The sequence below is a fragment of the Pongo abelii genome, chromosome 20 (genome assembly GCF_028885655.2).
Source record: "Pongo abelii isolate AG06213 chromosome 20, NHGRI_mPonAbe1-v2.0_pri, whole genome shotgun sequence".
NCBI classification, from domain to species: Eukaryota; Metazoa; Chordata; class Mammalia; order Primates; family Hominidae; genus Pongo; species Pongo abelii.
Window position 1 is genome coordinate 58436284 of NC_072005.2, and position 19251 is coordinate 58455534.

The 19251-nt window shown below is 48.4% G+C and overlaps 1 protein-coding gene across 1 annotated transcript in view; it reads left to right on the forward strand.

Moving 5' to 3' along the window:
* Nucleotides 1-360: 360 nt before the first annotated feature.
* The window catches only part of PPP2R1A (protein phosphatase 2 scaffold subunit Aalpha), a 36287-nt gene continuing 17396 nt past the window's right edge, over nt 361-19251 (forward strand). The window contains 3 exon segments of the mRNA NM_001132813.1: nt 361-490; nt 11985-12075; nt 16004-16104. Of these exon segments, the coding sequence (NP_001126285.1) occupies nt 413-490; nt 11985-12075; nt 16004-16104 (270 nt within the window). The 5' untranslated portion in view covers nt 361-412.

Sequence of the window (19251 nt, forward strand, 5' to 3'; positions counted from 1 at the left end):
ACGCGCAGAAGCCTTCCCGGGGGACTTCCTAGGGCTTAGCCTCCTCCCCATATCGCCCCTCATTGGCTAGAAACTACTGCTCGTCTCGGTCGTTGTTAGCAGCGACCAGGGCGGGTACAATCTTGGTCGCTAGGACACGGCTAACTTCCGCTTTCTTCCCCCTCTCCTAGGCTCAAACTAGTCAAATCTTGTTCACTCGACCAATGGCAAATGGGAGGTGGGCGGGACTTCGCCAGTCCGGACCAAAGAAACGCGAGCTTAGCCCGGCGTAGCGCGGCCAATGGCCGTGGAGCAGCCCCTGTAAACTGGCTCGGGCGCCCCCACGCCCGCTTTTCCTTCTCCTCCCAGCCCTGCCCCCCCACGTTTCAGCACAGCGCTGGCCGCAGTCTGACAGGAACGGGACGGAGCCAAGATGGCGGCGGCCGACGGCGACGACTCGCTGTACCCCATCGCGGTGCTCATAGACGAACTCCGCAATGAGGACGTTCAGGTCCGGAGGCTACGGGGGACTTGGGGAAGACGGGGAGGGGTACCTGGGGGCACTGGCGGCCCTCGCGGAGGAGACTCAGCGTTCGCTGGGAGTGGCGGCAGGGTGCGGCGGCCAATCAGCGTGCGTCTCTTATCTCCCCGGGTGCCCGGACTCATTGAGACGGCGCTCCCGATTGGGTGTCGGCCCAGTGGAGGGCGGGGGCCAGCGCTAGCCTCGAGGGTCCCGGGCCTGCTCTGTGCGCGCGGCGGTCCGCGGTCCTGGGAGGTTGTGGCCGGGGCTGGGGTCGGCGGACTGGGTCTGGGGGAGAGGAGGATTCCGTGATTGGCAGCGGCCTCTGAATGGCCTCTTGGAGATGTGGGGCGCGCATGACTTGCTCCAAGTAGGGGAGGGCCGCCTGGTGGGTCGGGACCTGGGAAGGTTTTTTTCTTTTCTGGGTTTCGACTGCTGGGCCAAGTGGGGACCGAGAGGCGAAGGCCTGCCATCCCAATTCCTGCTCTTCCTCCGCCTCTCATTTTGGTTTAGGTGTCCTAAGAGGACGGGGACACAAAAACACCTCCCCCCCCCACCAAAGGTGGGGACTAGCCAAGTTTAGGAGCGAATTAGGTTGTAGAAACCCGCCTCCCCACCTCCCCGGATCCTCCCATTGACCAGGATAGGGGGTGAAAGATTTGCTAAGCGAATGAACATTTATTTATTTCTTTTTTTTTGAGGCAGTCTCTGTGTCGCCCAGGCTGGGGCTGGGGAGCAGTGGCGCGATCTCGGCTCAGTGCAACCTCTGCATATCGAGTTCAAACCATCCTCGCGCCTCAGCTCCCTAAGTAGCTGCGATTACCGGCGCGAGCCACCACGCCCAACTAATTTTTGTATTTTTAGCAGAGACGGGGTTTCGCCATGTTGGCCGGGCTTGGTCTGGAACTCTTGACCTCAAGCGATCCACCCGCCTCGGCCTCCTAAAGTGTTGGAATTACAGGCGTGAGCCACCGCGCCCAGCCCGGATAAACATTCCTGGTTATGGGATGAGGTGGCCCAAGACTCTGAGCCGGCCTGGTGTGGGGTTGAGAACAGTTAGAACTGCAAGTCCACCTCCCACCCGCTGTGTGACCTTGTGCAAATTACTTCACCGCTTTGGGTTTCTGTGTTCCATAAAATATGGGCTAATTGTAATCCTGGTCTTGCTGGAGGGACTTGTGAGGGACTGAACGAATTATGACACAAATAAAAAGTAGAATGGTGTCAGGCCTGTTGTAAGGGCTCGATAAATATTAGCTGTAATTATTGGGAGTGGTGATTAAAGCGGTCCCATCCTCCCTTTAGGTCTGTTTTCCCATTTATAAAATTGAACAAGGTGCACTGGGTAACCTGCCAAACGTGGGTCTCGCCTCCTAGGTTCCTGGTATATCACTGTTTCTGGTGGCAGACAGGTTGTGGTTGTACTCCCGGCCCTTCCACTTGTTACTGATTGACAAGGGCAAGTTAGTTAATCTCTCTAGGCCTGTTTCCTCTTCTCTTTAATGGGGATAATTACCTAGTTCATAGGGCGGTTGTATGAATTCTTTTGTTCAGTAAATATATGCCATGTATGAGATATGATGCTGGGGATATAGTGGAGACACCAGTTGCTATACAGGATCCAGGTGTGAAACAGGTCAGCAGAGCTGAATAGATGAGTGTGTGAAAAGTGATGGGAAGGAAACAAATAGGATGTAGTGGTAGTGAATCCATATTGAATTGGGCCTCTGTTCTGTGCAGGGCACTGTTCTAAGCACTGGTATATAGCAGGAACAAGACAGACAAAAACTCTAGGCCTTGGGGAGTTTATTTTGTAGTGAGGAGAGACAGACAATAAACAGAGTATACTGGGGATAAGCGTTAGGGAGACAAATAAAAATAAGAGAGATGGGGTATAGGGGATGCAGTTTTAAAGTGTGGTCTGGGGAGGCCTTGTTGAGATCCTGTTTGAGAACACGCCTGAAAGCAGAGGGCACAGCAAGTACAAAGTGGGGTGGGGCAGATCCATTTTAAGTAGGCCAATCAGGCAAGGCCCCTCTGAGGATGCAGAGTTTGAGAAGAGATTGAAGGAAGGTGGGGGAGAGCCTCCCAGGAAGAGGGAACAGATATGTAATGGCCTTTTCTTTTTCTTTTTTTTTTTTTTTGAGACGGAGTCTTGTTGCTCTGTTGCCCAGGCTGGAGTGCACTGACGCGATCTCTGCTCCCTGCAACCTCTGCCTCCTGGGTTCAAGCAATTCTTCCGCCTCAGCCTCTTGAGTAGCTGGGACTACAGACGCAGGCCCCCACACCCGGCTCATTTTTTTGTGTGTGTTTTTAGAAGAGACTGGGTTTCCCGGTGTTGGCCAGGCTGGTCTCAGACTCCTGATCTCAGGTGATCCTCCTGCCTCAGCCTCCAAAAGTGCTGGAATTACAGGTGTGAACCACTGTGCCCAGCCGGTTTTTTGTTTTTTTTTAACTCCAGGATCACTTTCTTCAGCTGTCTATCCTCCCATGTTTTCATTCATCCATCCATCCACTAACCAGCAAACATTTGTAGGGAGATGTCTTTGTGCCAGGATCAGAGCTAGGCAGCTTACCGGTTTATTCTAAAGAATATTACAAAGGATACAGATGAAGACACATGCAGCTGAGGTGTAGGGGAAGTTGTGTGGAGCTTCCATGCCCTCCCTAGGCATTCCACCCTCCAGGAACCGCGAGGTGTTCATCTGTCTGGAAGCTCCTATGGCTACTTTTGTGCTACAGCCCAGAGTTGCATAGTTGTAACAGAGATGGCCTCAAAGCTTAAAATATTTGCTGTCTAACCGTTTGCAGGGAAAAAATTGCTGACCTCTGACTTAAACCATCTGTGTAACAAATTATTGGGTGCTTGCTCTGTGCTAGGTACAGTACAGAGGAATATCACTGACGATCTTACTGATTCTCACAATCGCTGTTTGAAGTCGGTCCTGTCCTTGTCCACGTTTTCCAGATGAGGAGACTGAAGCACCATAAATAACGTGGCCAAAGCTGTGCAGCTGAGAAGTGAAGGAGCCAGGAAAGGAAGTAGGACCTAAGGATGGAATAGAGTCTGGGGTGGGACACACGGTTGCTGATTATATTCATATGCCAGATATTTTAATTGTGTCTGAGACAGTTCAGGATACTAGAAGGAACATGGGATATGAAATCCTGTAGTCTTGATTTATTTGTTCAGCAAATATTTATCAGCACCTCCTGTGTGCCAGACTGTGTTTTAGATACTAGACATACAGTAGGGAACAAAACAGCAAAGCTGCCCTTGTGGGGTTTACATTCTGGTTTGGGAGACAGATAGATCTGTAGTGGGATGTCAGTGGCAGGAATTGCTAAGAAGAAAAATTGCTGGACATGGTGGCTCAAGCCTAATTCTAACACTTTGGTTTTGTTTTATTTTTTTTGAGACAGAGTCTCACTCTGTCATCCAGGCCGTCTCTGCTCATTGCAACCTCTGCCTCCCGGGTTCAAGTGATTCTCCTGCCTCAGCCTCCTGAGTGGCTAGGATTACAGGCGCCCGCCATCACATCCAGCTAATTTTTGTATTTTTAGTAGAGAGTGGGTTTCACCATGTTGGCCAGGCTGGTCTCAAACTCCCTGCCCACCCCTGCCTCCCAAAGTGCTGGGATTACAGGCATGAGCCACCGTGCCTGGCCAATTCTAGCACTTTGGAAGGCCAAGGTGAAAGGATCGCTTGAGCCCAGGAGTTTAAGACCAGCCTGGGCAACAAAGTGATACCCTGTCTCTACGAAAAAAACAAAAAACTTTAGCTGGTGTGATGACACAGGCCTGTGGTCCCAGCTACTCAGGAGACTGAGGTCGGAGGATCGCTTGAACCAGGGAGATCGAGGCTGCGGTGAGAGCCTGGGCGACAGCAAGACCCTGTCTCCAAAAAAAAAAAAAAAAAAGAACAAAATAAGACAGGTACAGGGAATAGAGCAAGCACGTGGGGCTGCTGTGTTAGATAGGGAAGTTAGAGAAAGCTGCTCTGAGGAACTGATGTTGAACAAGGATTTGAATGAAATGAACAGGTCGTGGAAGAGCAGTCTGGGCAGAAGGAATAGTTGGTACAAAGGTCAGGAGTGGGAGGATGCTTGATGCGTTCAAAGCACAGCAAAAAGGCCAGTGTGACTGAGGCAGAGAGAATGGCAAAGTGGTGGGAGGTGAGGACTAGACCAGGACTAGATCAAGTGAGGCCTGTGGGCCAAGGTGAAGGCCTTGAAGATGGGAGGGGGGGGGAGGAATTGCAAGGCTTTGAGTAGTAATGATGGGTTCTGGTATAATTTTAAAGGATCCTTCCTCTGGCTGTCATAGGGGTTGGGCCCTGTTGAGGTGCCATTACAAAGCACCCAGGACCAGTGTTAGCATGCAGGGGGGAAGTACGGTTACAGTCAGGACATGTTGAGGGGGGCTGATGGGATTTGCTGGTGGGTAATGTAGAGGGAAGAGTTGAGGATGACTGAAGTTTGAACCCCCGCTCTGCCAGTTTGCTCTCTGTGTGCCCCTGGAGCAGTACTTTCCCCTTTTTGGACCCAGATTCCTCATCTGCAAGATGGGGATAATGATGAAGAATCAGCATGTGCCTGGTTGTGAAGATGCAGTGAAATTGGCTTGTTCGTTGTTCTGCGGTAGTCATATGGCGGGGATTGAGCAGACCTGAGGAAATGGGGCATCTGGGGAACCGTGTGGGACCAAGTCAGCAAGTGCTAAGGCCTGGGTTGGGAATACACTGGGCTGTTTGTTTTTTTGGTTACTATCAAGGAATCAGTTGTGACAAGCCAGGCCCAGTGAGAATGCATCAGTAGACTAGGGTCAGATTGTGTTGGGCCTTGTAGGCCAGAGTAAGGCCTTAGCTTTTATTCTGAATGTGAAAGGAAAACATACCACATGTGGGATTATACCATATACATTCATATTATGGAAGGCTCCATGGGTTGAATGCAGGGTGGATCTTCAAAAGTGGGTCCCCTTTCCACAGGTGCATATAGTGGGAAGGTGGATTTTATTTATTAACTCACCACAGAGCAGGCTCCATGCTGAGGCCTGCTGGGACACAGTCCCAGTCTAGGGTGGTAAGTGCTGTCATGGAACCATAATGGGTGGACTCTTTGGAAAATCCCAATTCCTATTCTCTCACTTAACACAACAATCAACAACACAGAAGAAGACTTCCGTGACTAAATGTGTGTTGGGATGGGGAGAGATTCTTCACCACCACTAAGCAAGCAATCAGTTCTGCAGCACACACCAACTGGGTGTCCTCCAGTTCAATTCAGACACGACCTGGAGACAGTGTTGGATCCAACAGGTTGAGGGCTCAGGCCTCAAAACTGCCCCTTGGCCCTCGCCTTCAGTTGCCATTCTGGGTCGTCAGAACTTCTGATCTACCTGCTTCAAGTTGGAGTTCCCATGACCACCCTGCCTTTGGGTTTGATTAATATGCTAGAGCAGCTCTCAGAACTCAGGGAAACATGTAAGTTTATCAGTTTATTATAAAGGATAGTATAAAGAATACAGATGAAGAGAGGCATAGGGTGAGCTATGGGGGAAGGGGTGTGGAGCTTCCATGCCCTTCTTGGGTGCACCACCCTCCAGGAACCTCTGTGTGTTCAGCTATGTTGAAGTTCCCAGGCCCTGTCCTTTTAGGTTTTTATAAAGGCATTGTTAGGCAGGATTGATTAAACCTGGTGATCACCTTGACCTTCAGCCCCTCTCCGATCCCTGGAGGTTGTGGGGTGGGGCTGAAAATCCCAACCCTCTAGTCGTACCTCTCTGTTTTCCATGACTATCTTTCCAGTGACCATGGACCCCATCCTGAAGGTATCAGTCAACATTAGCATACAAAAAGCGCCTTGGAGATTCCAAAGATTTGAGGAGTTGTATGCAAGGAAATAAGGATGAAACCCAAATCTGTATTTCACAGTATCACAACTGTAGCAGGTGCTTGGTGGGGACACACTTGGGAGATAGTCAGTGCACAGGGAATTCTCCTCAGGATATGACATGATCAACGGCCAGTCAAGGTTTCTGAAATGATATTAATAGCTTTTCTATCAGGAATGTGACAGAGACCCCAACCAAGAGTTGTTTAAACAAGTAAGGGTTCTTTTTATTTCTCATAGCAAATTCAGCAGCTCAAAGCTATCACAGAATTGGGTCAGCTCAAAGATATCACAGAAATGCGGTTTTTTTGACTGGCCTATTTTGGTTATAAGATTCCAGCAGCATCTGCTGTCCTAATGGAACTGCACTTTTTAGTGCAGTTTAGCAGAGGCCAGCTTAGGACACAGAGGTTCTTCCCTTCCTCCCGTTTATGAAGGAGGAAAATTTCTCCTGAATCTCCTCGGCAGACTTGCTTGTATATCTCTTTGCCGAGAACCAGGTCATATGCAGAGTTAGTTGAGGTTAAGTTTGGCTATAAGTAGTAGGAAAACTCTAAATAACAGGGGCTTAAATGAACTTGAAGTTTATTTCTGACTGATGACCAAAATGTCTGGTGGCAATCCAGGCTGCTGTGGCACTTCATGGTGTCAGGGTCCCAGGCTCTTACCATTGTGCGCTGGTTGTATCCTCCATTCTACCCTCCGTGTCCCCCACGTTACCTCAGGTCCCCAAGTTGGCTGCCGAAGCCCCAACCATTATAGCTCCATTCCAGACAGGAAGGAGGGAAGATAAGTGTGACCCGCATCCCTATAAGTTGCACAAAACATTTCCACTTGGATTTTATTGGCCAGATGTTAGTCTTACAGTCACATTCAGATGCAAAGGCAATTCAGAAATGTCTTTTCCAGGGGTCATGTGTACAGCTGAAAACCAAGGATTATGAGCAGCAGTATAGCCCCGTGCAGGAGCTCTTAACTTGGGGATCATCTGCAATTCCCAGGCAGGTCCATAAATTTGGATGGCAAAAATAACATCTTTATTTTCATTAACCTCTAACTTACATTTAACTTCCCTTCTGTTATGAATTATAATGTCACTATTGTATATCATAGGTAGTGTTAGCAAAACCTGTGACTGTCGCCAGTGGAAATCAGGAGTGTGTTCACATGTCATTTCTGCTATTATACATACCTTCTAGTGTTGTTTATGTTCACCTTTTTCAAAACTGCGTTCATTATTAGACCCACTAAGAGGATTCATGGCACCACCCCCACCCCTCTATAAGAAAAAAACCAAAAAAAGCCGGGTGCAGTGGCTCATGCCTGTAACCCTAGCATTTTGGGAGGTCGAGGTGGGAGGATCGCTTGAGCTCAGGAGTTTGAGGGCAGCTTGGGCAACATAGTGAGGCCTCATCCCTACAAAAAGTTAAAAAACTAGCTGGGCTTGGTGACACCTGCCTGTAGACCCATCTACTTGGGTAGCTGAGGCGGGAGAATCACTTGAGCCCGGGAGGTCAAGGCTACAGTGAGCTATGATCGTGCCACTGCACTCCAGCCTGGGTAACAGAGCGAGACCCTGTCTCAAAACAACAACAAGAACAACAAAAAAGAAAAAACAGAGCAAATATGAATCCATAGTACTGGTTAAGAACCTGGTGGCTGGGATTCAAATCCTGGCTTTGCTACCAGTAAGCTGTATGCAGTTAACCTCCCTGTGCCTTTGTGTTCTCTGTCATAAGATGGGGGATTCTGTATTTCCCTCATGGGATTGTGAGGGTCAAATGAGTTAAAACATTAAAGCCCGGGGCATAGTAGAGACTAAGGAAATATTTACTGTTATTATTCTGTCATGGTGAAAAAAGGGAAAAGAAACATCAGTGGACTAGCTGCCACAATGTCCTTCTTAATAATCTGAACAAAATCAGGATGCTGTCAGTGAGGCGTGGTTGCCACGGCTACCACTATTAATCTTCCCCTAGTGCTAGGGTGTCCCTGTAGAATGTCATTTTGTACTCAAGACAACCCTCTGAAGGTAGGTATTCTCATCATCCCCACTTCGCAGATGAGAAAATTGAGGCTCAGAAAGGTACACGGATTGCCCAAGATTCCACAGCTAATATGTAAGCAGTTTAGCCTTGAACCTGGACAGTGCAGCTCTGTAGTACCACCCTAGGCCACCTTTCTCAAGCATTGATGATGCTGTCTGCCTGAAGAAGCACTTTTAATGAAACCAAAAGCAGAATCCCAAAGAACAGCAGTGGAAGGAAGGGGGCTCTCTGGATGGGAGAGCAGCCTGATTGTCATGGGCCTACCTCTTGGACATCCCCAGCTTCAAGTTGGGGTTCCCATGACCCCCTCTTTGGGTTTGATTGATTTGCTGGAGCGGCTCACAGAACTCCAGGAAACACCTAGGTTTACCAGTTTATTATAAAGGATATTGCAAAGGATACAGATGAAGAGGTGCATAGGGTGAACTATGGGGGAAGGGGCAGGGAGCTTTCATGCCATCCCTGGGGATGCCACCCTCCAAGAATCTGGATGTTCTGCTATCGGGAAGCTCTCTGAATCCTATCCTCTTTGGTTTTTATGGAAGCTTCATGATACAAACATTTTTGCCTAAATGACAGTATGTTATTGAAATTGAGTCAGGCTGCCTGGCTTCATTGCTTTCCAGTAAGTGACAGCCTCACCTCTGTGCATCAGTGTCCTCACTCGCCTCTGTGCATCAGTGAAGTGGGGATGCTGCTAACGATACATACCTCGGAGCAGTTAGGAGGATTCAGTGTGTTAATCATCCATGTCAATCACTTGGAATGCTGCCAAGCACGTAGCAAACAATAAATGTTTGTTGCTATTCTGGCATTTATGATTATGATTATTAATTGTGATTATTCCCTGCACCATCTCATTGTCCTCACGTGGTCACCTAGTGTGGCCCTAGCCCATGTGTATATTTCCCCATAGCTCAGGCTGAGAGAAGAACACACAGATCAACTTGGAGAAAACAAAGAGGAAAGAAATAGGCAACTAGGTCAATACTCCCCACAATATTTAATTTAATTTAATTAATTAATTTATTTATTTGAGGCGGAGTCTCGCTCTGTCACCCAGGCTGGAGTGCAGTGGCACGATCTCGGCTCACTGCAAGCTCCGCCTCCCGGGTTCATGCCATTCTCCTGTCTCAGCCTCCCGAGTAGCTGGGACTACAGGCGCCCGCCACCATGCCCGGCTAATTTCTTTTTGTATTTATGGTAGAGACAGGGTTTCACCGTGTTAGCCAGGATGGTCTCGATCTCCTGACCTCATGATCTGCCCGCCTCAGTCTCCCAAAGTGCTGGGATTACAGGCATGAGCCACCGCGCCCGGCCTCCCCACAGTATTTTATTATGAAAGTTTTCAGACATGCATAACGTTGGAAGACTAATGCAAGGGTCAGCAGACTACAGTCCATGGGCCCAATTCAGCCCACTGTCTGCTTTTGCAAGTAAAGTTACTGAAACACAGCTATGCCTGTTTGCTTCTCTAGTTCTGGTTCTATGGTTGTTTTCAGTGCCAAACAGGCAGAGTTCAGTAGTTAGGTTTGCAAAGCTGAAAATAATTACTGTCTGGCAATGTATAGAATAAGTTTTGCTGACTTCTAGCCTAGTACAGTGAGCACCTCTATACTTATACCCCAGGTCAGTGATTGTTAGTGTTTGCCATATTAGTTTTTTATCTTTCTATAGGTCTCTCTATATATATGTTTTATTTTTTAGCTGAAAATCAGTTGCAGGTTTTGTAGTACTTTATCCTGAGGTCTGTTTAATGCCAGAATGCTGAGTTTTTGGACTACCTGTATGAAAGATTTACTGTGTGCATTTTTCTGAGGAGAGACCATCACAACACTTCATCAGACGCTCATCATCTGTAATCCCAAAGATATTCTTCAACTCCTGGACCGGAGAACCCAACTCACGCAAGATCTTAGTCACTTGTAGACCTCGTCTCAGTTATGTGGGGCCTCAGAACACAACAGGCTAAGGGAGCTCCTGCTCCTCAACCTCGCCCTGTCCCTACCTGTTCTGCCTCTATCCAGGAAGAAAGGTCCCCTGTGGGACCATTAGTCACGCTCCCACTCACGAAAGCATTTCCTCCCACTCTCAACACTCATGAACTCATTCCATTCTTGTGACAGTGCTGGGAGCTATTAATAATAGGAGAGGCCTCGTGGTGGAGATGAAGAAATGAGGGGAGAGTTCCACAGTCTCTCCTGCAGTCAGAGCAGCTGGCTTTGGATCCCAGACTCCCTCGGTGCTCGCTTTGGCAGGTGTCTTTACCTCTCTGAGCCTCACTTTCCAAAGTGGTGAAAAGAGGATATTAGCCATGCTTTTCTTCTAGGATCTAGAGGATCAAATGAGGTCCCAACATGTAAATGCTTGTTGTGAGATCTATTATGTGTGTTAGCCAAATATAATAGTTCTCTAGGACTGCCACAGCAAATCACCACGAACTGGGTAGCTTAACACAACAAATTTATTCTCTCACAGTTCTGGAGGCCGGAAGTCTGAAATCAAGGTCTCGGCAGGGTTGGTACCTTTTGGAGGCTCTGAGGGAGACCCATTCCATGCCTCTCTGGAAGTTAGGACTTCTGGTGGCGCCAGCAATTCCTTGTGCTCCTCGGCTTGTGGATGCATCTCCTGGTCTTTCCACCCGTCTTCACATGCCTGCCTTCCCCTCTGTATCTGTCTTCCTTTCTGTCTCTTAGAAGGACACTGTCACTGGATTTAAGGCTAACCCTCTGTTTAGGATGATATTATCTGGACACACTTAACTACGTCTGCAGACTGTTTTGACATGCACATCACTGGGACATAACTTTTTGAGGCTGCTATTCAGCCTCCTATACTGATGGTATTACTACTGCTAATGCTACTCTTGTTTTTGTAGTCATTTTATTATAATATTGTTTGTTCTTTTTTTTTTTTTTTTTTTTTTGAGACAAAGAGTCTCACCCTGTTACCCAGGCTGGAGTGTTGTTTGTTTTTTTATAATCACTTAGCCAGCAATCCTGGCTTTAAATCGTGCTCCGTGTGATCTTAGCTGTCTGACTCTGAGAGGGGCTTTTGTTCTCCGAGCCTGTTTCCCTGTCTGTAAAATGGGACTCCAGCTAGTGACATGGGTGCAGGTGTGTGGATGTGTTTAGCCAAGTACCTGGCACAGAGGAAGCATGTTATAAACGTGGCTGCTGCTGTTAACGCACAGTGCATTGTCATGTTAATGGTACTATGTACAGGAGAAAGTGATGAAGAGAGAGGAGGAGAGGAAGTACGGTTTTCAACAGAGTGGTCCTGGAAAGTGCAACTGAGTAGGTGTCGCCTCCATAAGACCCAAGGGATGCTTTTGCATTTGTTGCTGCTGCCACTACTATTGTTCTTATTTAATGGTTCACTCGAGGTCACAGGGTCTCTTGGTGGGTGTTTGCCAAATTACTGTTGAGCATCTTCACATAACCAAGCAAGGCTTCCAGGGGCTGACTGGGTTCAGAGCTGTGAGAACTCATGCGTGTCTGGGATTTCTAACTTTTTCCCCTCCTCTTCTTCTTCTCTCATTAGCTTCGCCTCAACAGCATCAAGAAGCTGTCCACCATTGCCTTGGCCCTTGGGGTCGAAAGGACCCGAAGTGAGCTTCTGCCTTTCCTTACAGGTAACAAAGGGGATCCCTGGGGCCCAGATGTGGGGACTCTTGGGAGGTGGTTTTCGCTAGATAAGAGAAGACTTGTGGATTTAACATATTGTTTGTGAATGTCTGCCCTGTGTTAGACACTATGGAGTGGGAAAAGGGATTCAGAGAAGTGCAGTCTTACTCTAAAAGAATGGTCTGGAATGATGGAGGCAGACAGATGGTGAAAGGGATCTAGAGGCAGATAGAACCAGGTTTGAGTTGCAGCTCCAACAGCTGGAAGCTGGTGACTTTAGACAAGTTAGTTTACCTGTTTCTTACATTTTCATCTGTAGATTGGGATAATCATCCATGTGCCAAAGTGTTGATCTGAGCATTCAATGTTAATAACAATTGCTAATACTTATGATATGCTTACTGTATGCCAGGTGGTGTTCTACACCGTATCTTGTGAGGATTGAGTTCATATAAAGTGTTTAGAAAGCTGCCTGTACTCAGTAAACATACATCACTATAATTTCACCCAGTTGATCTCACAGCAGTGCCTTAAGCAGGTAATACTACTGTCCCCATTTTATAGATGAAGAAACCAAGGTGTAGAGAGGTGAAGTGATTCATTTGCCCAAGGTCATGCAGTTAGGAGGTAACTGAGAAGGGATATTTATCTAGTCATTCTGGCCTTTAACTTGACAGCATTGGTTAATGACTGATTTCAGATCCGAGCTCTACTACTTTCTAGGTGTGTGACTTTGGGCAAGATATTTTACATCTACCTGTTTCAGATTGTTCACAGGTGAAATGGGCATAATTATGTAACCTAACATGAAGACTAAAGAAGATACTGTAAAGTGCTTATGACACTGTGCAGTACGTGCCACCTAAGCTATAGCTGCCAGGCTGTACTAAGCACTGCTGTCTGTCAGGATGTAGGTAAAGCACTTAGTACACTGTCTGACACAGACTGCACCACAATTAATAGTAAATCCTCTGTTATCATTATTCCCATTACTACTTCATGTTTTATACTTAATACCAGCTGAAATCACAGCTGAAGGTTTAGAGTGCTTTGTCACTAAACTCTTGTGTATGGGATCATCTTACTTGGACCTAGTGATGATCCTGGGGAGGAAGGAGCTTGAGGTTGTTCACCCCCCCAACACTGGACAGATGGGGTATTGGAGCCTAAAGAGGTGCAGTGACTCGCCTACAGTGGCACAGCTAGTGACTCAGGGGTGCAGGTGTGTCTGACTGAACGCTACATGAAGAGTAGATGTCTGCTCATATGACACTGAACAAGTGGCCCCAAACCAGGTGGCTTCTGTTGGTGAACTGTTGGGGAGACTTGAAAGCTTTAGAATGCTGAGGCATGGCAGGATAATGAAGTGGTGAAGAAGTTGTAAAGGAAAAATGTTGGAGGGACCTGGGTTTGCAATAAGCAGCTGTGCCACTGACTTGCTAGGAAAACCTGAGTAGGTCACTCCACCTCTCTTAGTCTCATTTCCCTCGTCTGTAAAGGAGCCTAATAAGAGCAGTACCTAACACTCGGGGTGTGTAGGGAAAACTCTCTGTCTTTCCTCTACTTTCACATCACAGCAATCATAACACAGAACATGACTTCTGTAACCATATGTCTGGGTTTTTTCCCCCAAACTAAGCAGTGGACAGCAGCTGGTTGTCCTCTAATTCAGTTCTGACATGTCTGCCCAAAGACAGTGTCAGATCCCACAGATTGACAGCTCAGTCCCCAGGACTGTCCCTAACACCGCTCACCAGTCGCTGGTCCTCTGGAACTTCTGACTGATCAGCTTCAAGTTGGGGTTCCCATGACCCCCTCTTTGGGTTTGATTAGGCTCACAGAACTCAGGGAAACACTTACGTTTACCAGTTTATTATAAAGGATATTGCAAAGGATACAGATGAAGAGATGCATAGAGTGAGGTATGGGGGAAAGGGCCGGAGCTTCCGTGCCCTCCCTGAGCCCACCACCCTCCAAGAACCTCCACATGTTTCACCATCTGGAGGGTCTCTGAACCCTCTGGGTTTTTATGGAAGCTTAATGACAGAGGGTCCTGAGTGGAAGGGAGGCACCAGCCATGTGGGACTCTGTGGGAAGAGCATTTCAGGCTGTGGGGAGAGGCAGATGTGTGCTCAGTGTGTTGGAAGAGTAGCAGTGAGGTAGCCATGGGTTGAGCAAGATTGTTAAGGGAGAGTGAGACTAGGACATGAGGTTGGAGAAGAACAGTGACCACAACATGTGAGTTCAGGTTTCTTTGAAACTATTGGGAGATTGAAATGAAAGAGTGTCAGGATTTCTTTTACACCTGAAAGAGTCACTCTGGGTTCTGGGAGATCAGATGGTGTAGGGGGCAAAGGTGGAAGCAGGAAAACCAGGTAAGAAGCTGTTGCAGTCTCCCAGGCGACAGCTAGTGATGATCAGAGTGACCTTAGGTTGGGAGGGTTGACAGGCTTGGCTCAGAAGGAGCTGCCAACCCTTCCAAGAAGGATAGTTCTCTGTGGATTGGTGGAAAGACAAGGTGCTGGCAGCTCCCAAGTGTTTGGCCTTTGGCAGCATTGCTTGGCTATAAGCTCTAGACTGGAGATAGAGATGAATAAGAATTGAGTCCGTGGATATGCATAAGGTCTTCAGGAGACAAAACAGGGAGGGTGGTTTTAACTGCGTGCAGAGGGAGCCAGGGAAACTGAGGCTGGGAACGAGCCTAAGAACAGCGTAGCCGGAGTCATATTGCCGAGAATTTATTTATCGAAGGAAGAGGCAGAGATGCTAACCCTCCTACTGGGCGCTGTGCTGAGCTCTTCGCTGAAAGCATTTATTTCCCTTCAGTCTCAGAACAACCCTATGAAGAGAGAACAGCCCTGTTGTGATTTAGGGGATGAGAAAGGCTCAGAGAGATGGAGTGAGTTGCTGTATAAGCACCCAACAGTAAAGCAAGATTTGAACCTACCATAAAATGGGGATGATGATAATGACTACTTAAATGAGAGGGTTGTGGTAAGGAGGTGACGCAGAAGTTGAACCCACCACTTACACTCACACCCCTTTGGCCAGAGCAGGGTCACATGGCCTTGCCAACTGCAAGGGCGTCTGGGAAATGCAGTCGGCTGTTAGATTGCCATATACCCAACTTAAATGCAGGAGGTTTAAGTGCCAGTAGATGCCAGGGATATTAGCAGCTTGTGCTGTGCAGAGATTAGCCGTTCCCACTGCCTCAGGGATGAGAGGATGGAGCTTAAGAGAGAGGCCTTTGGATGTGGGCATTAGGGACAGAACAGATTTTCCCTTCACATATTCATTCTTTCAGCAAACCTGAATTGCTGTCTGTCTGTGCTCAGCTCTAGCAGGAACTGGGGCACAGAGGAGCCAGTCCTGGGCTCGCTGATTATAGCCTATGTTAGGGATGTGGTAAAGGTGGCATGGAAGGAGAGAGAGACTGAGCCCAGAGAAGGTGTAGCGGACATCCTAGAAATCTTCCAAGAAGGGGTAGCTAAACTGAATCTCCAAGGATAAAAAAAAATTTCTGGCAGAGGGAACAGTGCTGAGGGGAGAAGCTGGACCCCAAAAAAGCTCTTGTTGACCATGCTCTGCGCTTTATACACCTGGTCATATTTGCTCCTCACTGTAACCGTTGCTACGAGGGAGGGATGGTGAACACCATTTTACAGACGCAGAAGCTGGGACTCAGATAGGTGGACTCACTCAGTCAGTGTTCCACACCTGCTAGAGGGCAGAAGCAGGACTTAGGGTTCTCTCATCCCAGCCAAGCCTGTACCTTAATCTCTGTGTCAGCCCAGGTGGAGAGTGGGGAGCAAGTGGGCGGATGGGAGAACTGAGGGCTGACAGCCTGAGGAAGCAGAATGGAGTCCATGTGTTCTGAGCTTGGGCTGGGGTCAGAGTTGAGATGGGATAGTCACGAAGTCTATCTTGGTTCCACAGATACCATCTATGATGAAGATGAGGTCCTCCTGGCCCTGGCAGAACAGCTGGGAACCTTCACTACCCTGGTGGGAGGCCCAGAGTACGTGCACTGCCTGCTGGTGAGTGGAAGGCAGAAAGTCCTCTTGCCCACCCCTTAGGGTCGGCCCGTGGCCCTGCCGGCCTAGGGCAAGGGGGGGAGCATGTCGGAGAGCGTGGGGTTCACGTCAGAACAGCTGGGCCATGGACATCCACTTTAATCCAACAAGTCAGGAGTGGCTTTTAATATCATGAACTCAGGGTGTAGTTGTCATCCTTTCTGTTTAGTGGTCAGGTAGGTACCCAGTGCCAGGCCTTACCTGGGATTCTACATACAGGGCTGTGGGTTTAGAGTCAGGCTGGGTTCTACTACTGATTTGCTGTGTGACTTGTAAGAGAAGTATGTAACCTCTCTGTGCTGCAGCTTTCTCATCTGCACAATGGGGTTATGAAAACCTTTTTAAATTATCTTGAAGAGCCCTAGCACAGTACTTGGCACTTAGTAGGTACTAACAGATGTTAACTGCAGTTGTCATTATTGTTGCTGTGACACCATATCCAGCCTGGGGGTAGGAGGGATTCCCTGTTTATGGGCGAGCCACCTGGAGCACTGAGAGGCTAAGCATCTCTTCAAGATTGTACGGCTAGTAGATGGCAGAGCTGGGGTTCTTCGTCTGTCCATTTGACTGTCTGCCAGGTCCCCACCCCACTGCCCGCCTGTGTGTCCCGTGCTAGGTGATGGCTAGGGACGCAACGATGGGTCAGATCCCAACAAGAAGCGTTGTTTGACAGAAGATGATCTGGGAAGGCAGACTCTACAGGTTGCCTAGTCCCCTGGTTTTCACTGTTCTCAGAGTGCTGGGCCGCTGCTGCTGCCTCTGCCTCTGCCCCACTCGCCCAGTGATTCTGTATTTCACTGTTGCTAGAGATACAGTGTGGCACTGGCACTTGATGATGTTTTACGGTTAGCAGCAGCCTTTCTCCCTCTAGTGGTGTATAAAGAATGGTGCTTATCATTGTTGGGATCTTGGGATTTGAGCAAATACAACAATTTGTTTTTTCCCAAACAGCGTTATCTAAGGAAACTTGATAGTTACCATTAAATTCTGGTATCTCAGCCTTCATCTGGGCATATGTGTATAATTTGTGCATATGGACACACAAAATTGTATACAAATGGATCATTTCATACATTTTACACAAAACAGGGCTTCTTAACATGAGCATGATGAGGTTTGGGGCCAGCCTAGAAGGGGTTCCTTGAATTTCACAAAATTGTCTGTAGCCCCTGCCTGGTATTTGTCAGGTGGAACTTCTGAGCCGTGAATTCATAGCTTTCAGTGGCTTCTCAGAGGACTTAGGAGCAGAAGACATCATTTTTATGAAACCGCAAGGCTTCAACAAGGGCCCCCAGGGTCTGCAACTGAGGTTGGGACTCAGGCTTGCTGTGGAGCTGGGCTGGGACCCAGGGATGCTTCTACCTGGCCAGGGTCTCCCAACAGAACATTCTCAGTGAGGAAAGTCCCAGTCAAGCCATGCTTCCTTTTGGGAAGCAGTTCCCTGTGACTGATGTGCCTGACGTTCATGTCAGCCAATAGACATATCCTGGGGCTGTCTGGGCCAGGCAGTGCTGGAAACCAGAGAAGAGTGAGATCAGAATAGCTTGTGCTTGCTCGTTGCCTGCAGTGCACATCCCAAGAGCCTTACACAATTGTATACTGATGGTAGCTGTATTGCCCAGATGAGGAAACTGAGGCACAGGCTGATTTAAGTGAATTGCCCGAGCTGGGAAGAGGCAGAGTCCAGATTCCATCCCAGGCCCCTAATTCTTAGCCAATCCTATGTGCTATCCTCAGAGGGCTCCTGGTTGCTTTCAGAGCTGTAAACAAGGGAGGCAGGGGGGTCCTTAAAACCCAGGGAAAGCACCTAACGTGCTTAGGTGGGATGGGAAGTTGTCAGGGAAGGCTTCCTGGAGGAGGTGGCTGTTAACCTGGATTTTGACAGGTTATAAGAAATAGAAAATGGCTTTGTGTAGTTTCTTCATTCCACAAACATTGAGCAAGGTCTCTAGGCTGTGGAAACCCAGAGATGTGTCAGACCCACTCCCGGCACTCGCTCTCAGCAGTGGTGAAATGGAATTAATTACAGAGACTCCTGTAGCTGCAGTGTAAGGATTGTTTTTTTGTTTGTTTGTTTTGTTTTTTTCCCGAGATGGAGTTTCACTCTTGCTGCACAGGCTGGAGTGCAGTGGCGCGATCTCGGCTCACTGCAACCTCTGCCTCCCAGGTTCAGGTGATTCTCCTGCCTCAGCCTCAGGAGTAGCTGAGATTACAGGCATGTGCCACCACACCCAGCTAATTTTTGCATTTTTAGTAGAGACGGGGTTTCACTTTGTTGGTCAGACTAGTCTCGGAATCCTGACCTCAGGTGATCCACCCACCCCGGCCTCCCAAAGTGCTAGGATTACAGGTGTTAGCTACCGTGCCTGGGTGTGAGGGTTGTTTCTGTGTCAGCAGCTCTTTTTATTTTTATTTTTTCTTTGAGACAGAGTCTCACTCTGTCACCCAGGCTGGAGTGCAGTGTTGCAATCTCAGCTCACTGCAGCCTCTGCCTCCCGGGTTCAAGTGATTCTCAAGCCTCAGCCTCCCAAGTAGCTGGGATTACAGGCACCCATCATCATGCCCGGCTAATTTTTGTATTTTTTGTAGAGACAGGGTTTCACCATGTTGGCCAGGCTGGTCTGGAACTCCTGGCCTCAAATGATCACCTACCTTGGCCTCCCAAAGTTCTGGGATTACAGGCGTGAGCCACCGCATCCGGCCAGCAGTTCCTAACTCTTGGAATTATGGATCCCTTTGAGAATCTGTTAAATTCTGGACCCTCTCATAAAAGTACACAGGATTTTAGGCGGTTCACACTCTTCCCTACCCTGTGTGGTCTCCAGGTTTGAGAACCCTTTCCCCCAGACTTCACAGAGAGGCTTCACAGTAGTGAGTCTTCACTGTGCAAAGGCATCAATTGCAGTTTCTTAAATGTGTACGTTCCTGGGCCTGGGGGGACAGACCTGCGAAGGAAGACACTGTAGCTGGTAGCTGGCCCTCCACTCAGCCTGGCAGCCCTTCCCACAGAGGCCTGGGCGAGACCAGCCTCCTGCAGCGTGGTGTCCAAGTGCCCTGGCCTGGCAGAGGCAGCGCCCGATCAGGAATCCTGGCTCCACAGCTCTGAGCGCT